The sequence below is a fragment of the Onychomys torridus genome, chromosome 23, assembly GCF_903995425.1.
Source record: "Onychomys torridus chromosome 23, mOncTor1.1, whole genome shotgun sequence".
NCBI lineage: Eukaryota > Metazoa > Chordata > Mammalia > Rodentia > Cricetidae > Onychomys > Onychomys torridus.
In genome coordinates, this window is record NC_050465.1 from 54,280,880 (window position 1) to 54,305,287 (window position 24,408).

General features: G+C 37.6%; 1 protein-coding gene across 3 annotated transcripts in view; it reads left to right on the forward strand.

Annotated features, from left to right (window-relative positions):
• LOC118573327 (sperm-associated antigen 16 protein-like) overlaps nt 1-24,408 on the forward strand; it is a 119,546-nt gene that overhangs the window by 42,082 nt on the left and 53,056 nt on the right. For all 3 annotated transcript variants that reach the window (XM_036173630.1, XM_036173629.1, XM_036173631.1), the window contains exons 6-9: nt 1,203-1,310; nt 4,560-4,677; nt 14,490-14,556; nt 23,174-23,283. In XM_036173630.1, coding sequence (XP_036029523.1) covers nt 1,203-1,310; nt 4,560-4,677; nt 14,490-14,556; nt 23,174-23,283 — 403 coding nt within the window. The remainder of the gene's footprint in view (nt 1-1,202; nt 1,311-4,559; nt 4,678-14,489; nt 14,557-23,173; nt 23,284-24,408) is intronic.

Consider the following 24,408-nt stretch of genomic DNA (forward strand, 5'->3'; position numbering starts at 1 on the left):
CTTAGTAAAAATGAATAAAACTTATACAAAAAGGAATTGAAGGATTAGGCAGGAGAAGAAACTTAGAATTTGTATCAATGTCTCTTTGACCACACACCATTTATGATTTGATTTTAAGATCAGAAATCCCACTGATGAACATTTGCTTCACCAGGAACCTGGAGAAACAACCTTATTCCACAAACTTCCTTGGCAGCTCACCAGACACTGTTCCTCACAGAATCCTCTGACATAGCTTAAAATGGAGGCTTCTATGAATGCATTCATTTTATGTGAATTTCAAGTTTGTAATATTTGTCACACACAAATGCAGATTTCTTCCCTTCCTAATGTGGCATGTCCACCCTCCAGGTAGATTCATTTTTCAGAGTATGAAAGGATCAAGAAAGGTGCATGTTGTCAGCTATCCAATATGGATAGAGATCTGGTGTTTTTTTTTTTTTTTTTTTTTTTTATAACCTGTCTTTTACTGAGACTAAGCATATAACAGAGGTGAGTGAAATACTCCCATCAAACTCCAATTTAAAATGATAGAATTTTCTTTCTTGCTCTATTTGAAGGTTTGGACATCTACCCAGTGAAACAATATTTCTGTATTGATTGAATCAATAATATGCTCACATTTTGGGAGTTAACTTCTTGCTGATGGAGAGTTTCATATATGTGATCAGTTTCTCATAAGGATATCAGTTATATATAGCAATCTGATCATCTGTTGGTACATATTTAACAGAACAAAATTTTGGTTTTTTTAAATTTCTGTGCTTTCCAAACTATCAGAACTAAATGATCTCACACATCATCTGTCCACAAAAGTGAAGAGTATGCTCCCTTCCTTTATTTCTAATTATTATGAATTACTCTGATTTATATGTATTTTAAATTTGTAAGCCAAAATTCTCTCTGGCAACAATTGGGTTATCCTCTGCATAAATCTTGTAAGCAAACCTTTTAACTTGATTTAAAAATGTTATGTATGACTCACAGTTTTCAAAACACAGGCTTTGTCCTTTCATAACTCAAGGATGTACAGTAAGACCTCATACAAGTAATCTTGGCCCCTCAGTGAGAGCGTAGCAGCACCTTCTGTGCTCCTCAGTTATCATCAACTCACTCATATTGGATGTGAATTGAACACGAAGTGATTTTGTAGGAATTAGGTAGCAGCTGTTTTGAAGGTTGGTGGTGCTGGTGTTTTTCAGAAAGGCCGGAGAAGATCTGCTGAAAACTCAGAAGGAACGGGACTTCCATCGCATGCATCATAAGCGCATCATGCAAGAAAAGAACAAGCTGATCACTGACCTCAAAGGGTGAGATGCTCATGTTTGTTGAAGAGTTATTTTAGCTATTGGGATCTGACTACGGGAGAACTGATGAAATAAAGTTGTTCTTTGAAGATTATTAGATAGGAAATTTAGGCCCTTGCATTGGAGGACTATTCACATTTTTGGAGTGTGTGACTAAGGAGGTAAACAAAAATATAAGAAAATTTGCTCTACTGTTCCTTTGTCAGTCAAAACACAAACTCTATAAGACTGGTGTGAGAGAAGGGCCTTGAAGGTGTATTTCAGTGAGTTGAATTCTGAAGAGAGGCTAAGCTGTAGAGTGGTGTCCTCAGGCTGCCTTTGTGAGACAGTGTCCTACATGCAACAGAACCAAGTCATGAAGGAAAATGGAATGTTTACCGGATGAACCACAGAGCACAAAGAATGACAGAGCTTTGGTGGGATAGGAGGCGTATTCTACATTAGCTGGAATTTAGAGGAGCAATTTTAGAAGCAATTTTGGAGGCGTACTTCAGATTTCCCTCCTTTATTAGCTCCCTTCAATTCTTTTTCTATAAAATAAGAAATCAGTTTATAATGGTTAAATAAAAATTGTCTTTTGTTTGCTCTAAGATAATATTATCTAATCTAACTTTCTGTGTTGACATGGATATTATAAATATGATATCCAATATAAACCCTAGGTATTTATATTTAAATAAATGTCATACCCACTAATTAAAAGGGGGCATACTGAGGCAGTAGTTATTTTTATTGTGTATAGTTATTACTATTATGTAATACCTGGTAAGAAGCAATTTAAAGATGGTAGTACTTATTCTGGCTTACAGATGGAGGGATACATTCCATCATGTCAGTGCAGGCATGGAAGTAGGGGTGGGATGCTGGCTGGTCATACTTTTCTGCTGTGAGGATGTAGAGTGTGAACAGGAAGTGGGGTCAGGCTATGCAACCTCCAGGCCTGCTCTGGTGACTGCCTTTTCCTAGTAAGACTCAACCTCCTGAAGATTCTCCAAACTCCTAACAACATTAATATCTCTAGACCAAGTATAGCAATTCAGGAAACTATGAGGAACATTTTATAATTGAATTCTAAGGTTTTTGTGCCTCATGGGCTACCATCTCATAGTACCAAATACCTTTTCGTTGTTGTTGTTGTTTGAACTTGCAAAGTCCTCACAGTAATTATTCCAGAACTGTTCAAATGTCCCAACTCAGCCGGGCAGTGGTGGCGCACGCCTTTAATTCCAGCACTCGGGAGGCAGAGGTAGGTGAGTTTGAGGCCAGCCTGGGCTACAGAGTGAGTTCCAGGAAAGGTGCCAAAGCTACACAGAGAAATCCTGTCTCAAAAAACCAAAAAAGTCCCAACTCATTTGGAGCTCAAGGCAATTTCTTCACTATAAGGCTTTATAAAATCAAAAGGCAAGTTACATGTTTACAATACATAATGATATAGGGTAAACATTCCCATCCCAAAGGGAGGGATGGTGGTATAACAAGGCATCACCAAACCAAAGCAAACTGATACAAAGTAGGATGCAGGACAAATCCTGCAGGTACAATCTGACATCTGGGGCTTGTGATGGAATTTTCTATGCTATAAAGATCTTGAGTCGCTCCACCCCTGGAGGTGCCCCCACCCCTGCCTTCATTCTGTACCTGTAGATTTCCTCAGTAGATTTATCATAGTTTTTACATCTCCAACATTCTAAGGTTTCCATTGCAATGTAGGCTTACCATATTTTTATACAAAAAATTCGTATATATGTAAGAATACTGTGCACAAATGGAATGAAATACGGCTGCACATATATGACACCAAGTAACCTGAAAAAACATGTGCTGGGTGCAAGAAATGAACTCCCAGTGAGGAAATGTTCTGTGACACCAAATACATGATTCTGAGTTTTCTAGGATGTAAGGAATACTACATTTTGTTAAAAATATCATCTTTGTGGATCTACATGTTAATCTAAACTGTTAACTCTGGTGCTTGGGATCTATATATTTTATTTCATATAAATTTCAGTAAAAATTAAAGCCTAGTTTGAAGGCATTTTCCAATCAAACATAGTTTTGAAGGCATTTGTGTCACATATTAAGTAGTGCTATCTTCTGTGAGACATTAAACTATTTTTAGAGCTAGAGAAATGGCTTAGTACTTAAGAACATGCGCTGTTCTTCTCGAGAACCTGAGTACCTTTCCCAACACTCATGTCATGCACTGTATAAGCATATGCGGCTCCCCTCCAGGGGATCTGACACCTCTTCTGATTTCTTTGGGCACTTGCACACATGCAGCATACAGTCACATGGTCACATAGACACATAAATTAAAACTATATCTTTATACACTTAATTATCTTAATATGAGATCAATGAAACATGTTTTCAAGACTGTCTTTCATTTTGGTATACATGAAACTTCTGGTTTCTGGTTTAATTACCTATTTTTTGGGTCTTTGTCTCTTTGAGAATTGTTTTTAATTGATATAGTGATATTTATTTAATTTTTTAAAATTTGGATTTCAGTTTTGTGAGACAAATCGCATGCATCTCAGACTGGTCTTGAATTTACTATGTGGCTTAGACCAGCCTTGAACTCCTGATCCTCTGGCCCCCTGACTCCTGAGTGTTAGGATTACAGGCCTGAAGTACTATTCTGCCTGGCAATACATACTTTCTAAATTTCAAAGAACTACATCCGTTTTCTGAGTATATATTTGAATACAGCAAAACGTGCTGCTAGGAATAGGAAACTAGGTAAGGAAAGTATGGTTTTCTATCCTGTACTTATCCCATATCCAAGGTAGATGAAATTACACAGGAAATAACACTTCTGTGCTTCTTGGCTCTGGTATGTTGACCTTTATATGTCTACTCATTTTTTCCTTTTTTATTTATTATATTTGTGTTTTAATTTTACACATCAGCCATGGATTCCCCTGTCCTCACCGCTCCTGCCCTAATCTCCACCCCCCCAGCCCCTCCCCTCCATTCCCATCTCCTCCAGGGCCAAGACTCCCCTGGCGATTCATTTAAACCTGGTGGATTCAGTACAGACCTGTCCTTAGTGCATGAGCTGGCTGTTTGGAACCTTGGGCTTATTCAGGGACACTTTGCTCTGCCTGGAAAGAGGGGACTGGCTACTCATTTTTATTCATAAACACACAAAGATGGAATGAAAGAAAAGAAAAAGGTTTAGATGTTAGATGAAAATCACTGATCTATTTTACCTTTTCTGATGACATAGCTGGCCTTTTACTTTTGTAGGCTGAAACTGCATTATGCATCTTATGAGCCAACGATTAGGGTGTTACATGAGAAGCACCATGCTTTACTGAAAGAGAAGATGCTGACCTCCTTGGAAAAAGACCGAGCTGTTGGGAAGGTAAGGGAAGAGGCAGTGAATTTACCTTGAGGCAACTTTTAATCATTTGTTTACTGAGCATGCAACTGTATATATGTACATATGTCTGTTTGTGTATATGAGTGTGTGTCCACAAGGGTGTGCATGTTTACGGAGGCCAGAGGATATCATGTTTTATGCTCAGACATGCTGTCTACCTTTTTTGAGACAGGACTGTCATTGGACTGCAGCTCACCAATTATGCTAGACTGGTTGATCAGTGAGTCCCAGGGATTCTCCTGTCTCTCTATCCCTAGTGCTGGGATTACAAGTATGTGCCACCATGCCAGACATTTTTATGGGGAGTCAACTCAAGTTTTTGTAGCAAACAGTTTGCCAAGTGAGCTGTTGCTCCAACTCTTCGTCATTCATTTTATTTTTTATGAGTACAGTAATGGTTTTGTTTTCTGAGATAAGTTTTAAAACATTATCCAGAAATTTGCATATAAAATTTATTTGAAAACATGAAGAAAAAGTATCTTATCTATTAAAGATCCATGATGATTTTTATTTAATTAATTAACATGTAACTTAAGCATGAATTAATAGATTATTAAAGTACAATTAGAAGAAAATATTCAGCCACTGTAGTTAAACAATGACAACAACTTGGGTTTAAATGCCTGCTTTGAGAGCTATTCACATCAGTATCCGGGAAATTACTTAGGTGACACATAGAGTTTGAGAGTGTCAGCTGGCCTGGCTCTGTATGCTCCAAGGACCTAAAATGTTGCACACCTACAGTCATCAAAAGGTTGACTTGGGACAGTGGCTCTGATTTTGCTGTATCCCACGAATTGCGTTTAATGATGCAACCACTCATGGAAGTGTGCAAAGGGGAAGCAAGTCTTGTCAAGAGCTTTTACACAATAGTAAGACATTGAGAAAGACTGATAGAAACTCAGAGAAGATGGGGTTTCCAGGGGAGGGAAAAATCTACTGAATTTCCTTTGTCCATCATTTTTATAGGACATTAGCAGAAACTGGGCAGAGGATGAGGTGCTCTACTGAATTTGGCTATTCTTTGGTTTGTCATGGGTCAACCAAGTGAGCAGTCCACAGGTTCTAGATATGCCCCCCCACCCCCGCTACCCCCAGGCTAACCAGGGAATGATTATGTGCTATTTGAGAGCTCTTCATCCAGGTAGCTGCTCATTTGAAGAGCACCTGTATTCATCTTGGATTCTGGCCTCGGCTGTCTGACAGCTGTTGCTTACTTGGCCAGTGTCTCTCTCTGCCTCAGTTCTTGCATGTGTCTGACTAACGGTTAAGCGTGCTGGTTCTATGGTTTTGTAAGTTGCTGATGTTGTCTCTCTGCTAGCCATTAGTCCTTGGCTGGTGTTGCTGTCTCTGACCCTGAAGGTGTCCTCAGTGTTAGTTATATAGAGCTCTTCTGGTTCTCAGAGCTACCAAGAAGTAGCTGCAGCATCCTTGGCTACCTTCTTGTCTATGGGAGAGTCTAGGTTTCATCCTTGCTTGTCTCAGGCCCATCAGAAGCCATCCTCACGTACACCTTAGTCTGTTAGGATAGCTGTGTTAAAAGCCATGCATTAAAAGCAAGAATCCATGATAAACAACAATGCCTACCACACGTCTCACAAATTGTAAAAGTCTCACGGAAGTTAGCCAGCTGGCCTCGCGTCACTGACTTTGCTTCCTAGAACCCAGCGGTGTCTCATCAGGTCCACTTGGCTATCTCCTATCCAGCTGCGAGGCCTCTTACTTACCCTCGTTAGTTCTCCACACTGTGTGTTTAACCCTGATCTTCCCTTTAACTTCTGTCTCTGCCTTCACCGTGACATGTGGGCAGTTTTCATCTTTTCATCTGACTCATTTCACCTACTACTTTTAGAGCAGAGCTTCTCTACCTGGGGGTGAGAGAGACTCTTGGGGGTCAAATGACCCTTTCACGGGGGTTGCATATCAGATACCCTGGGTATTGGATAGTTACATTGATATTCATAACAGTAGCAAAATTACAGTCACGAAGGTTCAATGAAAATAATTTTATGGTGGGCGTCATGACAACATGAGGAACTGACTGTATTAAAGGGTCACAGCATGAGGAAGGTGGAGAACCACCACTCTAGGTATTATCTCCTGCCTCCCAAGCCCTTAGAGGTCAGAGGTAGTGTTAACAAGTGGTAGTCTCAAAATACGACTGCTGTGAAAATGAGACAAATGAGTGAAAATCCCTTGGACACCCTTTTCTTCTACCTAAAGTGGTGTGTGTGTGTGTGTGTGTGTGTGTGTGTGTGTGTGTGTGTGTAGGCCTAGGACCTTAGGGAATTGATACACCACATTAAAATATGTAATAGTTGGTTAAAGAATGTAGGACTGTGATTTAATATTCTTTTGTTACTTTCTGCACATTTTTTTAAAACCCAAACTCAGAAGCTATGAAAGCTGACATGATGGTAATACAAGTTATATAATATTATTAAGATGTTTTAAAATAATGGTACTTTGGTCTCTGCATTGAAATTCTTAGCCATTAAAATATAGAACATCACTGTTTTAATGCCTTTTGTACTTGAATTTTAATTTTGTATCCTTGAATATTTAAATAATATTGTAAGTAATATTGAATAAAATGAGTGTTCTGATTATCTAATTTTTAAATATTTATTTCAGACTGTAAAAGTTTGATCCCCTTCATTCTTTTCACCTAAACAGTAGTATTAGTTCCATTTCTCATTGCTGTGGCAAGAATTGAGAAAAGCAAATTAAGGAAGTGTTCACAGCTTAAGGATACAGTCTGTCATGGCAGGAATGTCATGGTACAGGAGTTTGAGTTAGCTGTTAACTTGGGATCCACAGTTAGGATGCTGAGACATGACTGCTTGTTCTCAGCTTGCTTCCTCATTTGTATTCAGTCAAGAACCCTAGCCCTGGAGTGGTCCTGCCTGTATACATTCAAGATGGGAATTTCATTCTCAGTTCTTTCTGTAAATGCCTTCACACACCTGTTCTGAAGTGTGCTTCTATAGTGACTTCAAGTTAAGTTGACAATGAAAACTAATGCTTACAACTTGCTTATACTACCCCTGGGTGGATTTCTGCTTCTGCAACTTGAGTAGAATTAGCTCTACCATTCAGTCTGCTGTGTGACTGGGGCTAAGTTATCTATCTGCAAACATTCTTCTGTTTTGTTTGTTTGTTTTTGGCTCTAACATGATGGTGGTTCCTTAAGTTGGTCAAAGTTGATGTTGAAGACGTTTAGGACATGCATACAATCTTTGGGTTGCAGCCTTAATTACTGCTTTATTACAAAAAGATAAGAATTGGGAGTGATGAGGCAAATCTTGGTAGTTTGTAAATTAGTCCTGCAATATTCAGGTCTTTTATATTTTCTTCTGTTTTCTTCCGTATTAGGCAGGGGTGAATCTCTTGCCTTTAGTATCAATGCGGTGTGAAGTGAGTCTGGTTTTAATTTTATATACCATTACACAGATGCCCAGCACACTGTTGTTACTATGGAAACTGGCTTAATTGTCCTTCAACCCGTACTCCTGCTGAAGACAAAGGACTATCTGGATCCTGTTGGGTTAAAACAGCCTCTTAAGTTTAGCACAGGACATGTACAAGTGACATTAACTGCTTTGTAGAAATTAATTTTCTGTTAAATTTCTTCATTATTGTGGGTCAAAAGACCACACAAATATATATACAGTGTAAAGTCTGTATATGCTTTCTGATGTTGTATATTAGACTTGATCATTTTTGATGTTGATTTACTTTGTTCTGAGTGGTTCTTTTGAATGCAAACCATGTAACCTTGCTAGATGGCCTCTGCTATATATAGTAGTTGTGAGCATTTTAGCAAGGATATCATGTCAGACTTATGTTCTTGGTCTAGTATTTTAAATGTTAACATTCCTGGGGTTGGAAAGATAGCTTCATAGTTAAGAGCACTTGTTACTCTTGTAGGGCTCCCAAAACCCATGTAGTAGTTCACAACCACCCATTACTCCGGCTTTGGTCTTCTTCTGACCTTCATGGGTACGATGCACATACATGGTGCACAAATATACATTCAGGCAAAAAATGCTCATCCACAGTAAATAAGCCTGAAATAAAATTATTTAAATGTTAATAGTTCTATGTACCTCTTCTGGAGTATGAAGAGGATTGGATGTAGAGTTTTTAAGCACTACCTGAATGACTCTATAGTTTTTTAGAATAATATAAAATATGAAATGTCTGTAAAATACATCAGTGTTTGAGGCTGTTCCTGAGGAAGTAGGAGTGTTTGTATTGTATTTGGAGCAATTTCAAATGGCCTAATTTGTTTGTCCTTTGCTTCAAGTTCTTTCTCATGGTCTTATGCTTGACCTCTGATTTTTCCTTTCTTGGGCTCTATCTCTTTGTTTTTCTTTGTTCTGTGGTAGGGGCTGTGTTTCTGTTTCTATATTATTATCCATTGAAAACCATTCTGTGCCCCCATTTGTCTCAGCAATCTTCACACCTGTTCTAACAGAGTAATTTCTAATTTTTTTTTCTTGATTTTAAAAAAGAATGCAGATTTGGAAAATACTTACTGTTGGAAAATGCTAGAGTTTATTTCTTGATATTGAAAATGGAACAGTTAGGTTTTAGAAATAGGTTTATTCTCTTGGCTACAACTGCTGTTCAAAGTTGTAGATTCATTACAGTTTGGAAAAGTCATATTTAAGTAGATTCACTAAAAACAAAGTTGATCCTGGGCATCTGATGGTTTTTCACGATTGTTTTAAAGATATCAGTAAAAAAGGGATGTAAAATAAAATATTCTTCAAATAAGTTCTGTATTATACATGATTGCTCACACTGACACACTTTATTTCAACCTAAAATGGGTTAAATGAATGATTAAGCTTATACTATAATATCATTAAACAGGTTTAGGAAAAGTTGGGGGAGTATCTATTGTCTATAATAAAAAGTAGATAATTTATAATTTATTGAGCCCAAGTTGCTAAATGTCAAATGACTCTCAGATATCACCCTGTTATAGTCCCTGAGCCAATTATCCTAGTCCCCAAATTAGGGAAGAGAGTATGGTTTAAGTCATAAACATTCTCTTGGGAAGCAAACCATGCTTGTGACTTCCGGACTGAACCTGTTTGGCTAGCTTTAATAGAGACTGATCTGTTGCCAATAAACCTTTTCTTGTAAGAGCTTTTTGTCAGGTATATCCTAACTGTGTGACCACTGATTAGTCTTCTGACCTAAACCTATTAGTGTCATGAAGCCACAGAATTAATTTATTCAAAATTTATACAAGAAAAATATATTTTAAGTATATGGAAATTTACCTATGATTCATCCCAGAGGATAAATCATATTGTTTGCTTTTAAACATAAGGTTAGTATTACATATACTCTGAGAATTTTCTTTTAACTCACACCTTAAAGATATGAGTTAAAGACAGCAAAAGGAATCTCCTGTTTACTGTGAAAACCTAGATCATTCACTTCCTTAAATCTGTATTTTAATGAATATTTAATTTATTATGTTTTAGTAATAGTAGTTTATAACATGTATAATAGTTGTAATGTGAAGTGTTAGAATTTAGAATTTTTTAAAATTGAAATTCCTCAAAAATTTCATTTCATGAATACTGTATTAATACCATTTCCATCCCCGCTTCTTCCTGCCCAATTCTCCCTTGTTCCCCCAACTCCCTCTCAAGATCAAGCTTCTTCAACATTAATTATTGTTGCGTTCACACAAAAAATAATTGCATATATAAGTGCATCCTGTGATTCCATTTAGTGCTGCTCATATGTATTTAAGGCTAACCACTTGGGAATGGAAAACCTATCAAGTGGTGCATCTCAAGAAACACATCATTCTCCTTCTTTTAGGAGCTCTCAGCTGCCTGTCTAGCTCTTCATCTTAGGGTGGGGCCTTTGAGAGTCCCCTATCCATGTGGATAAGTGTAGCTCTCAGAACTTAGAAAACTTTATGCCATTCAATTCATATCTTAAAGAGTGAAAGTGTATATTTACTAGATAAAAATCTGGTAAGCACATGCTTTTAAATTCCTTTGGTACATAACAAAATTAAACTGACTCTTTTAAATTTATTTAAAACATAAAACCTTACAATCCTAATTGTTAGTGTTGCAAGTTTCACAAAAAATTCATATTTTTTTCCAAAAAATTCCATAATTCATAAAATCTAAACTGCAATTGTTACTAAATTCATAGATAAGGCATGGTTAATCATCATTTTCAACCTGATAGAACTTACAGTTGCCATGGAAACATACCTTTGGGCAGGTCTCTCAAGGTACTTCCAGAAAGGGTTAACTGAAAATAGAATAACAATGGCATGGCTTGGAGTTCAGAACCAAATAAAAGGAGGGCAGCAAGCTGAGTCCCAGACTTTCTGCTTCCTGATTGTGTATACAATGCGACTGGCTGCCTTGTGCACTTTCTCCAACGAAGGACCAAACCATCAACTGTGAGGTGAAACCTGCATCCTGTTCTCTAAGCTGCTCTTGTCAAAGCAGCAAGTACCAATGCAGATGACTGTTACTGAAGAGTGGGGGCCATTGCAGTGATGCACCTAACCCATGTGAGGCCCAGCAGGCTGTGGGATTGGTTTCTGGGAGGAATGTGGAAGAGTTTGGAACTTTGGGCCAGAAAATCCCCAGCATGTCAAAGGTAGAGCATAATACACCATTCCAGTAGCTCTTAGGTAAGAGGGCCATGACAGCCTGCCTTAATAACTCAGTTAAGAATGAGGCCTTGGTTCCTTCTTCTTGGAACCAAGCAGGCAGTTTCTGAAAGAGCCACAAACAAAGGACAATTAATCTCCAACACCCCCTGACAGCAAGGACAACGAGGCTTGTTATGTATAGTACCAGGCCAGGCCAGGCCTGACCCACAATCAGTAGATAACCAAATAAGGACAAGAAGCCTGGGACCTGTCCAGGCCTGCCAAAAATTGAAAACTGTAGCTCTGACCAGCCCCTGACTAGCCCTGACCAATTAGAATATACTAATATGGTTGTCACTTGCTTAAGCCAATCATATCTAAAATGACCTAACTGCTCTGGGAACTCCCCTTAGCTGTGCTTAAAAGGAGCTACATGTCCCTCTCTGGGTCATCGCCATTTTGTCTTTGTAAGGGATGGCCAGCCCCAGCATGCTAGAAACTTTCTTGATATAATAAATGCTCTTGCTGATTGGATATGTGGATGGTGGTCTTTGTGAGACTTCTTTAGGACCCTAACATTAGGAAGATAAGCATGATGAAAAAAGAACTAGAAATAATGGAGGCCCAGCTCATGAGATTTTGGAGAACAAGGAGTCTGTTGGAAATTGAGCTAGAACCAGTAATGTTACATTCTGGAAAAGAATCTGGCTGAGTTCTCCTTGTGTCATGTTAATGAGAGAGAGGTTGAATTAAAAAGTAATGGATTAAGATGTTTGGCAAAGGCAATTTTTCCTTAATAATTATAGATACTATCTCAGCTCTCACCTTTTCTGTAGCTTTCAATTCACCCACATTCCTTTTCTTAACAAATAGTTTTCAGGTGAGATTATTGAGATGTTAGCGATGACAGGGATCATACTGAGGAAAAGCTGTAGGCACAGAGTAGAGCCCATCCAAGAGGAGCTATGCGTTCTATAGGCATCCAAACTTGATTGCGGATCTGCCCCAGTTCCATTGGAGTCCAGATGATGCCATCACTAACCCTATGGCTTAAAAGCTCCTGGTGGCCGAGTATTCAAAGAGTCACCTTTCTCATTCTAAGACTCTGTACTAGTTAGTTTTTGTCAGCTTAACACAAACTAGAACCTTTAAGAAGAGGCAACCCAACTGAGAAAATATCTCCATAGAACTGACTTATAGGCAAGTCTGTAGGGGCATTTTCTTGGTTCACGATTGATGTCAGAGGGCCTAGTTTGTTGTGTGTTGTTACCACCTCTGGGCAGGTGGTCCTGGCAAGAAAGTAACTTTAGGAAGACACAAGGAAGCCAGTAAGCAGTTTCCTTCCATGCCCTCTTCTGCACTTCCTGTTTCCAGATTCCTGATTTGGGTTCCAATCCTGAATTCCTTCATTGGTGGATGATAAGCTGCAAGCTGAATTAAAACTTTTACTCTCTAGGGTGTTTTTGATCATGGTGTTCACCACAGCAACAGAAACCTAACTCAGACAGTCCTTTCAGGAAGAATTCCCAGTGTTGTAGCTGGTAACAGTTTGATCAACAAGATAAACAATGTGGGATTGGTATAATTCAAAGTATAAAATAAATGTCTGTGGTCTTAAATTATAGAAATGCTCCACTGAATAATGGCTGTGTGTGTGTGTGTGTGTGTGTGTGTGTGTGTGTGTGTGTGTGTGTATGTGTGCAATAGGCGAATTTGCATATAGAAGAATCCCAAATAGCTAAGTGAACTATTGTTCTAGCAGGGTGGTGGAAATGAAGTGTTGGGCGTACTTAAAGCCTTGTTTCCAAAAGCACAGTGCATACAGGGAAAAAGGAATACCCCACATCACTGCAGTGAAGAAATCAGGCAAACTGCCTTTGTAAGGTACCAAAGTTTACATCATCAGCTTAGATCCTGTTGACAGGGAGTACCTGTGAGGTATGTGTACTACCCATAGAACACATAGTAAAGAGAAATGATGACATTTCTCCTCTGTTGGTGCCCTCCTAAAATCCCTAATTCTAGTTTAACTAGGAGCAAATCAAGTCTCTCCACAGTCAAGGCCATCCTGCAGGGACTTCCCAACCACCACTTTCTATGTGCTCAGGGCATTAACATAAAGGAGAATTTCAGAGATGTTTCAGTCCAGAGGAGGCTGAAGGGACACAGTGACTATTCTATATGAGCTCTGGTGGCACAAATGAAAACCAAAGAAATGGACTTTACTTCATGGTAATGTAATAACATTGGGTCATCACTGTGGATACTTTGAGTCTGGGTGTGGGGCACACTGTAATTCCCAGCACTGTAGCAGTCACTATTGTATGATGCTTATGGTGTTCTGATAAGTTTATAATCCATTTGCCTTCTGAGGACACCGATCTGTCATTTATTTTACCCTAGCATTCCATTAGTACCAATCAGTTGGCTACAGTTTATCTGCTACTTTTAGAAGTAAATATATTGGTATCTAGTGATAGTTGAGAAATGTGTACATTTGTATGTAATTAAGTGGGAGGTGTTTTATGTTTGGATAATTATGTACAGTAAAGGATAAGATGGCTTTAAAGATTGAATTATAAATTTGACTATGATTCAGGAAATGTAGATAAAGGTATGCCACACAGCCAACAAATGTTTGTAATTATAAGGCATGAATAAAAAAGCAAATTATCTATGTTATAAATAATTGTTATGGGCATAAAATAGTTGTCCACATTTTGGTTCCTGAAAAATACTTACCCCATCATTTGTAAATATAAGAATAAATTACATAGTTTATAGATTAAAAAGACAAATTGTGAAGAAATTTCAGCTGAGAAAAATCCTCTCTCAATGTAGAACTGAATAGTTGTCAAAGTATCTAAAGAGCATTATTGGTTTAATAAATTATGCAGTAAGATACACACTTTAAATGCTTTCTGTAGTGGAGGATTAATAGTTGCCTATGTTATTGACTTTTAACTAAAATAATGTCATCTTTCAGCTAAAGTTCACATGTGATGTTTTATAACTTAAAAGCATGGATTTGAGAGAGATTAATATTTTTGATATTTTGTAGTCAAGTTTTAAACATTGCATTTTACTTAATATTTTAAAATTCATTTTCTACATAATACCATATCTTTGCACTATTTGCTTTTAGATTTCTGGGCTTCAAGCAACACTGAAGAACATAGATGTAGGGCATATTCAGGCACCTTTAATCAAAGGTAAGATTATAATAGAATGAAAGTATAATTTCTTAGTCTTGATATGATGATATTTCAAATTTATCTATGAACAGCTTTCTAGATATATTTAGAAATGAATAAAGGTTGTGGAAACTAATTTGTAAATAAATAGATCAATAGGAAATCTAGTTATGCTATCACAAAGACTTATTTTAAACAAAAAATATGTTTTAGGCACTTTAGAAAAACTTCTTGTCTGAACATGATGAAATTTCCTGCTACCTATCTAGCTTTGCTTCCACAGATGTCACTAACTAAAGGGTAAACAAGGCAACCATACAATGCAAGTCAAAGAAGATGAATGACAGAAAAAAATACAGACATAATTCCACAGTCAACCATGGTGTCATGTCGCAGAAAACTTCCAAACCAAGCCTCATGGAGATGGGTGCCCAGAACATGGCAGTCTTGATGAAATGAAAAGGGAAATCTCTTTGTTCAGAGTTGTCAAAATAATTAGAAACTGCAGAAAACCTCATAGAGAAGTAGTTGCCATGAGGAGTGTCTGTTTCTGTTGGGGAATTGAATATGGGTCCTCAGCTGATGACAGGGCTCCATGTATACCATAGGTCACTTGAAGCTTGCAAGAGAGGGAAATTTATCTAGGACTAAGAAGAGACTAGAAATTCTCCAGGTTAAGCCTTGATAGAAGATACCGTAAGACTAGCTATGCCTGGTGGACAGGCTACCTTTGTGTGTCTTTAACAGCACATTAATGTGTAGCATCCTATACTTGCCCTAAAAACTAGTGACAAAGCTCATGTAGGGTTCATAGTAGAATGAGTTTGGAGCTGGGTTCTTACCAAGTTAGTGGCTTTGGAAAACTTAGAGCCTTACATAAATTTACCCAAACACAATAAAATTAAGCCTTGAATTTCAAGTTGATTAGCCCCAAATTAAACTGCCTCCTTAAATAAAAGCCATCATCCTTCAGATGAAGACGATTGCTCAGAATCTCTACAATGTGTCATCTCCTTGTCTAGTCCATAACTAAACATTTGATTATATATAAAAATATATGACTCAGTTAAGATAAGAAATAATGAATGGCTAGACAGTAGTGGTACTAGCCTTTAATCCCATCACTCAGGAGGCAGAGGCAGGTGGATCTCTGAGTTCAAGGACAGCTTAGTCAACAAAGTGATTTCTAGGACATCCAGGGCTACACAGAGAAACCTTGTTTCAAAAGCCAAGCCAAACCAAACCAAACCAAAAGAAAACAAAAAATGAAGCCAACTCTGAAACATTTCAGGTATTGAATTTAACAGATGAAAAAATGTGCAGCAAGCATTTGTGAATATGTTTAAGGACTTAAGAGAAAATATATCAATAAGTAAACAATTGGCAAAATTATTAAGGCCACTCCACATAGTTAAAAGTGAGGTTTATTTTGTTGGGTAACTTACAAATGAAGGGATAGGTTGTAGGGTCTGGCAAAGGTATGGTGCAGTCTGGCGGTGTTCTCTGGAGAACTCTGCTCAGTCTACCTCCTGCGTCCAGCATACCAGAACCAAGCGAGAGAGACCTCCTCTCTATCTTGGGTCTTCCACTTCCTCCTCTGCCCCGCCTTGTGGGCGTGACCATTACTGAAGCCTCAATGGGGGTTGGAACTTCCAGGCCAATGCTGGGATGGCTATCCACTACATCTTCCCCTTTTGTCTAAATAAGAAAGTTCTAACCTATTACAAGACTATATACAAAGAAATGGTTATCAAATATTGTCCAGAAGTAATGAGGGATAATGACCTAGATAAGTTGGAATTACAATAAGTGCAAACAATATCAAGCAAAAAACACATAGTGAAATCCAGGGAAGTCTAGAGTATGGGTAGGTGGCATGTTACAAAGATCATTCCAAAAGGTGTTCTATCCTAAAGAACCTGAGTCTAATACTTAATATATTCTATCTAAGATATTATATACGTATATATACTAAGTTGTAACTATAACTGCTATTCTTCAACCTCATCAAAGACCCGAGAAGGAATATAATAATACCTGAGAAATGGGAGGACACAAGCAACTTTCCGGAGTCTTGCAAGAGTAGACAGAGACAGCTGGCAGCCTGGACCTAATGTTTCTCAGTATCATTGGTGCATTCAAATTGGCTACAGGCCTAGAGTATCTGACAGACCATTTTCAGAAGCAGGAATTCTGAAAGACCATCTTACCTTGTCTTGGCAAAGTATAGTGGTCGCTTTCCTTGTGTCCCGCTTGTCCAGAAAGGACAGCATTTGTACTATCAGCAGTTGAGGCAAGGGCAGTTCTTTGCCCAGTAGGCCATTTTGTGCCAAGACAACAAACTTCCAAATGGAAATGTCTTAGAAGCTCAACATTCTCTCGGGATCAAATTGGTGCTGCCAGGAGCAATTGTGTCTCACGTCAACAGAATTCTAAGTTATTTAAATGCCATGGTCCATGAAGTGTTTGAAGATTACCTGTCCATCTGACCTATGTATTTATAAATCTGGATAACCTAACTAACATAATTATAGAGATGACAAGCATAGGTGACAATAACTCTATAAATCTTATCTACCTAAACAACCTAAGGACTAAGGCTTCCTATAAATAAAGCAAACAGTCTGTAAGCAAATGTACAGTAAAAGGACAATGACTTTAAATTGTGACAATACACAAAATATCTTTAACAGATGTAGAAATGTATAGTGCAATATGCAATATGATAATAATCCTAAATATATATCAGTATATGGAAGATCTTAAACAGAAGTAGAACATACATACAGTATGACAGTTATAAATTTACATTTGTATCAATATACAAATATTTCAAATAAGAGTAAAAATATGTGTACAATATAACAAACATAGTTCTGTATTTGTATCAATATACAAATTATCTTAGATAGGAATATAAAAAGTTTATATTTGTATCAACATATAAGAATTCATAACATTGCAAATTATCTAAGGCTGCTATTTTATTAAATTTGTTTACTAATGTATATGATAGTCTACCATAATATTTTATATCTATCCATTCCATTTCTTCTTTTCCCTTTTTTTGAGACATATTTTCTTTCCTTAAGGAGAGTAGTGAGTTTAACAGTTTCTTCCACCCCAAACCCTAGAACCATTATCCATAACCCTGAGAAATATGAAACCTTAGGGATAAGGGGCATCGTTTTCTTAGAATTGCTTCCTGCTGTTTAGGGGTGATGGTATCTCTGTTGGGTATTGTGAGAAAGCTCAGATAGTTAAATCTCAGTTAGACTAACTGTAGGTTCTGCAGCAACTCTCAGAGTAATGGGTAAGATTGTCTGAAATTCTGGCAAGAAGTGTAGTATGATGATTACCATGGCATCATTCTGGATCGGGTAGAGTTGTTGTTGTTGGGGCCCCATCTTCCTTCTGGAGACTTCAAAGATTGCTATTGGAAAAAACTTATTTTTTATCAGAATGGAAGGTTTGGATTTAAAGAAGTCATAGCATGTAAGAAAGGATTCCAAGAAATCAAGAGTAAGCATGGAGAGAATTAGAATCTTGAAGATAATGGTCCCTTATAATTAGTTTCCTTCTGTCTCATACCAGAGGGCTCTTCTGATATGGGACTGAAGAATCTCTCAACCTTTTCTTTTATCAATATGCTTGGGTTTAGAGAAGGAGTGAGCCAATTCCATCTCCAAAGCCAGCCTGGTTTATAATTAAATTGGAACCACAACTATTCTAGATTGATAGAGATATAGATGTTAGACAGTGATATCTTACCCTGTGTAGATTGGTACCAATAGATTCTTTCTTTCTGTTGTAAACACCCGGATATCCAAGGCCTTATGATTTCTGGAAGGTGAGTATTTCCATTATCCTGGAAAGACAAAACCAGAACCCTACCCCAACCTTTGATTGTTAAATTTTTCTTACAACCTGAAGAGGTGTCACATTGGTGGATGATCTTTTAGTTCTCTTCATCAAGGGGTTTCTCCTATTCGAATCAAATTTTTATTAATTTTGTTGGTATCCATAGCTTTTCTTCTCCTGTGGAAACAAAAGCAAAACCCTTTCCCCAATGTAGGACATATCCAGGTTTCCATTCTGAGGTCAACACATGTTTGAAATAAGCTGGTTGGTTTAGCTCAGGAGTTTTGTCTGTTGTCCAATGTCTCTTCGCAGCTGTTGTTCCTTTCTCATCAGCCTTGAGAAAATTCAAGGTTAATAAAGCACTATGCAATCTATTTCTAGGAGTCATTGTTACATGTTGCTGTTTATTTAGCATATCCTTTATAGCGGTTGTTATTAAAAAGCATCAGAAGGTAAGCCTACAGATGTGGCCATGTCTCCATGGACTTTGTTGGATATTGCTGAACATTAAAAAATATTATATGCAGCTATCCATGAACCCTGAAAAGACAGTAGTGTCTGAGCCTCTCATTCATTATAAAATATTTGTGTAATAAGGAAAATATTCATGTGACAGGGAGTAGAAATCATGTATATATTACTATGTTAGGAAATGAGAACCATTATTTCTCTTCCAGTTTAATGTCTATTCTGTAATGCTTATTCTCAGAATACTGAATATCCTGAAATTTACTAGAATATATATTTTTGAAATTTCATTTTGCTTACTGAATAGTAACATGCAGTAATAAATCTATTCCTTTTGTATAATTCATCTTTCACATTTGCTTGCTACTTCCTTGCCTTTTAGTCTCCTTTAGAAAGTGATGCTTCAAAGTGGTCTTAGTACTGCCTGAAATCTGCTTAGATTCCTGCAAATATCTCTTTGAGAGCAGATTATGTTCCTCCACTGCCTTCTCCCTTCTCCTTTGTGGATATTATTGGACCATTCTTTTTTTCATATATAAAAACAGCAAAAGCTCATGATCTTTGCAGGGTCATTGACACAATTGCATGAGACAATACGTGTAATATTTTGTGACAGTATCAGTTATGCTATAAAAGATTAACCAGTAGAAGATGAGTATTATCTTTCAAAACTGTCATTGTTCTGAAGGCTGTGGTCTTGGAGAAGTAAATACAATAAAAGGATCAGGAGTGAACAAACTTCCCTTGTCTCAATGGTCTGTAACTGTTGCTCTCCCCAGCATGGGTCTGAAACTTGGGCTTCCAAGTGTCTTTGGGACCCTTGTTTGCAGCATCACTGAAGGAAGATTGACATTCTAGATAACCAAGTCTTCAGTGCTTGATCATAGTCTCTTCAGTGTTATGTGAGGTTGTTTTTAATATGTCTTTTCTCAAGAACTACTGCAGGTTAAGAAGCTGAGGTTAGGGAAGAAATGATATGCCAACTGCATGCACTTCCTTGCTCTGATAGTATGCAGGTTCTGTAAGACAGGGTGGAGCATACTTGCAATCCAAACATGCAGAGGCAGGGAAGGATTACAAGTTCTATGCTGGCATGTGCTACATAGAAAAATATTAAGGAAAGACAAATAAACAATCCCCAAACACACAAACAAAATTTAGTTTATATTTAATGTACATAATGGCAGTTTTCATACAGACATTTTAATGCAAAATAACATGTATTTGGACCATACCACAGTCTCAGACCCTCAGATCCTTCTGTGTGCCTTAGCTCTTCTATTATTCCCTTTCTGTTTCCCCAATATTCTTCTTGGCTGTCATGGCATTTCAATCTATGTTCTCTCATCTCTGTCTCTGTCTCTCTGTCTTTTTCTCACACAAGCACACAGGCACACACACAAGTTAAGGATATTTGTCTTTCTGAGTCTGGCTTATTTAGCTAAATATGACAATCTCCAGTCCTATCTATTGTGCATATGAATACATATGAATATCACTTTTCTATTACCCATTTATTTATTGGGAGATACCCCTGATTTGGTTGCTGTGACTAATGCTGCCATCAATATGGATGTGTAGGTATCTCTACAGTTTACAGACTTCGATTCACTTGAGAGAGGTGTAGTTGAATCATTTAGTAGTTCTAGTTTATGGTTTTTTGAAGAACCTTCACACTGATTTCTGTATTGGCTGGAATAATTTACATTCCTACCAAAAATGTTAAACACTTCCTTTTTCCTATAGCCTCATCCATATTTGTTCATGTTTTTCCATATAGCCATTTTGACAAGGATTAGATGGAATCTCAATGTATCTTTGATTTGCATTTCAGTGATGGCCAAGGAGTTTGAAGGTTTTTTTTTTTGATATAATCATTGACCATTTATATGTAATCATTTTGTTTTTTTGAGCTCTTTATGTATCCTGGATATTAGTTACATGTGAAGTATAACTCCTCTTCTGTTCACTGTGTCTTCAAATAATCTTTTTTTCTTTTTTAAAGATTTATTTATTATGTACACAGAAGAGGGCGCCAGATCTCATTACAGATGGTTGTGAGCCACCATGTGGTTGCTGAGAATTGAACTCAGGACCTATGGAAGAGCAGTTGGTGCTCTTAACCTCTGAGCCATCTCTCCAGCCCCCAACTTTTTCTTTTTTAAAGGAAACAAAAATTGCCTTTGCTGTGCACAAGCTTTTCGGCCTTATGGGATTCTATTTGCCTATTATTTATAAAATAAACAAATTAATTAATATATATATATGTGTGTGTGTGTGTGTGTGTGTGTGTGTGTGTGTGTGTGTTTGTGTGTGTGTATGCTTAGAAGCCACGTGACATGCTGGATGTGGTGGCACATGCCTCTGATCCCAGCACTCTGGAGGCATAGGCAGGTGGATCTCTGTTAGTTCAAGGCCAGCCTGGTCTACAGAGTGAGTACCAGGACAGCCAGAGTTATAGAGAGAGACCCTGTCTTGAAAAAAAAAGAAAAGAAAAGAAGTCAGATGACAACTATGTGAATCAGTTTCATAGATATAGGTTCCAGGGGCCAAACTCAGCTCACCAGGCTTACATGACCAGTGCCTTTCCCCTCTGTCTGTGGGTTATCTTACAACTTTCAGTTCTTGTCATAATTCCTTTTTAGGATTCCAAAACAGGCCTTGCCTATGTCCTCAAGCATGTTTTTCCTCTAGAAGTTTCAGAGTTTCACGTTTTGTTAAGGCTTGTTGATCCACTTTGAATTGATTTCTATACAGAGGAAAGAGACATGGCTTCCTCCCTCCTTCCTTCCCTCCCTCCCTCCATCCCACACTCTCTAAAGATAGCCTAGACATTGAAATCATCCAGATACTTGGTCTTCATTGTTTTCTTCTCTACCATAAATCTAGTGCTATAACTCACAGTTTTGAGCTGTCTCTGTGTTAGTGAACATGCCCTCATTAGTTATTTTAAACACATCAGCTATGGAGTGCAGGTTCTATGTGCCTACATGTGTGTCTTAGAGAGATGTGAATGCAGAAGTCTTTTGCTGAAACGCCCCTTCCTCATCATTCCATGACACTGCTTCTGTCTCCAGAGATCTGGGAGACAGAGTTTCAAGTATTGCCATGTGGTCTTAGGTTCTTTGCTACTTGTTCTCAACATCAAGAGGCATGGATTAAAACTTCTATAATCTTTTAAAAGTTTATCATTTATTTAAAATATTGCCATTCATTCTCATTTGTCCTTTGGCCTCATTTGGCTTTGTTAATAAGCACACAAAGTCTCATGATGGAGGAATCTGAATATGTCATTACTGGAGACTGTTTTCATGTTCTGTAGCTGCCTCACAATCCAATTTTATTAATCTTCCTAGGTAATGCCACCTTACATTTTGGGGAACTGAATTTTGAAACCCAACTTAAAGCATTTTAAATTGTTATATTATTAGATTAGAACCTTTAAAATTCATATAGTTATAGGATTTTGGAATATTTTGGTTACAATCATATTTTGAAAAAAAATATAATGGGTCTGTGCATGGTGGTGCGCGCCTTTTTTTGTTGTGGAGGAGGGGGATGTTCACCTTTAATTCTAGCACTCAAAAGGAAGAAGCAGATAGGTCTCTGAGTTCAAGGCCATCCTGGCTTACCTATTATGTTATAGACCAACCAAGGCTAAACAGTGAGACAAGCCCCCGCTGTCTCTGTCTCTGTCTCTCTGTCTCTGTCTCTCTCATACACACACATACACACACACACACACACACACACACACACACACACACACACACAGGGAGGGGGCACTAGAAACATTGCTACATGGTTAAGAGCTCTTGTTGCTCTTACAGAAGACCTGGGCTTGGTTACACATATCTGTATTGTTACAAACATCTCAAATTCTGGCTCCAGGAGATCTGATGCCTCCTTTGTACTCTGTGGGCACCAGACATGCATGCAATGCATATACATACATGTAGACAAAACACTCATACACATAAAATAAATAAATAGAAAATAACATTTATTTATTTATTTGTGTGTGTGTGTGTGTGTGTGTGTGTGTGTGTGTGCATGTGTGTATGCACATGCAAGTGTGTGCCACCACACAAGTATGGAGGTCACCATGTTGGGCTGGAGATCAAACTCATGTCAACAGACATGGCGGCAAGTGTGTGTAAACACTAGCCTATTTCATGAGCTCATATAATCGTCTTATACAGATACATTTTAATTCTCTTATAATGTATTATAAGAATCTCAGGCTATACATGCTTGTTATAATCATATATCTTTTACAAGTAAATATTTTGCGTTTGTCCTGCAGTTGGTCACAGTTGTGAGAAAGAATACGAGTCAGAAAGCCCTACTCAGAAATGCCCTTATGAAGCCAGGGAAGAAAATGGACATAAACCAAAGATAAAGAATGAAAGAAAGGTATGCCATTTGTTTATATTCCTTCCAACTGGTATTTCACATTCTGATCATTGTAGGAGTACAGTTCATACAGTATCAGTTTAAGTACTGAAAAGCAGTTCAGAGTTTATTTACTACAAGCTCTTTTACAGGGGAAAATAGAGCTGGGGCAAACAGTACTAGCAACTTGTTAACTTAGGTACATGCTTACTAGTGGTCAGGGCAGCTGACTGAGTCTTTGTATTCCTACCTCACCACAGTCCCAGAAGTCAGCAAACCAGTTACCTCTGTCCTAAAGAGAAGGCTCCTTCTGTTCCTGTCATCTAACACAGCTTCTCTCATCTTCCTTACAAAGAGCATAGAATAAAATTATGCACCATTTAAAATTTTATCTACATACTCAATACATTTCCTTTGCAATCAGAAGAGTAATTAAAATCTTACATAAATGTATATTCAAAGAAATAAAAACATGAGAAAGAAAGAATGTAAAACATGTTGGGGATGTTGCATTGGTTATGTGTCTGGTTACGTGATAAAATACCCAAGGGGAGCAATGAAACAGATAAAGGGTTTATTTATAGCTGCAGAGTAAGGGAGTCGGGGCAGCAGGAATTCAAGGCACTTGGTCAGATTGCATCTGCAGTCAGAAAATGGTGAGCGACCATGTAGTCCTCAACTCTTTCCCCTTTTTATGCAATTCCAAACTTCATCCCACACAGCGAGCTATGCTGCCCACATTGAGGGCAGATTTTTTTCATTGCAATTAGCCTAATGAAGATAAACTCTTGTAGTCATGGGAGGAGGCTGAGCTCATCTAGTAAACCATCTACATGTGTGCCTTGGCTTATTTCTTAGGAGACTCCAGATCCAATGGAGTTGACAATCAACACTAACTGTCATAGGAGTAAAGTTCCTTTTTATGAAAATTCTGTAAAATGATGAATGTGGTGATAGTTTTGCATATAAAAATGTTTGTTACTAGAGAGTACTGTAACATCTTCATTTTCTTTTATTTTTATTTAGTTTTTAAAAAAGATTATTTATTTATTTATCTATTTATCTATCTATTTATCTATCTATCTATTTATTTATTTATTTATTTATTTATTTGTTTATTTATTTATTATGTATAGAGTGTTCTGT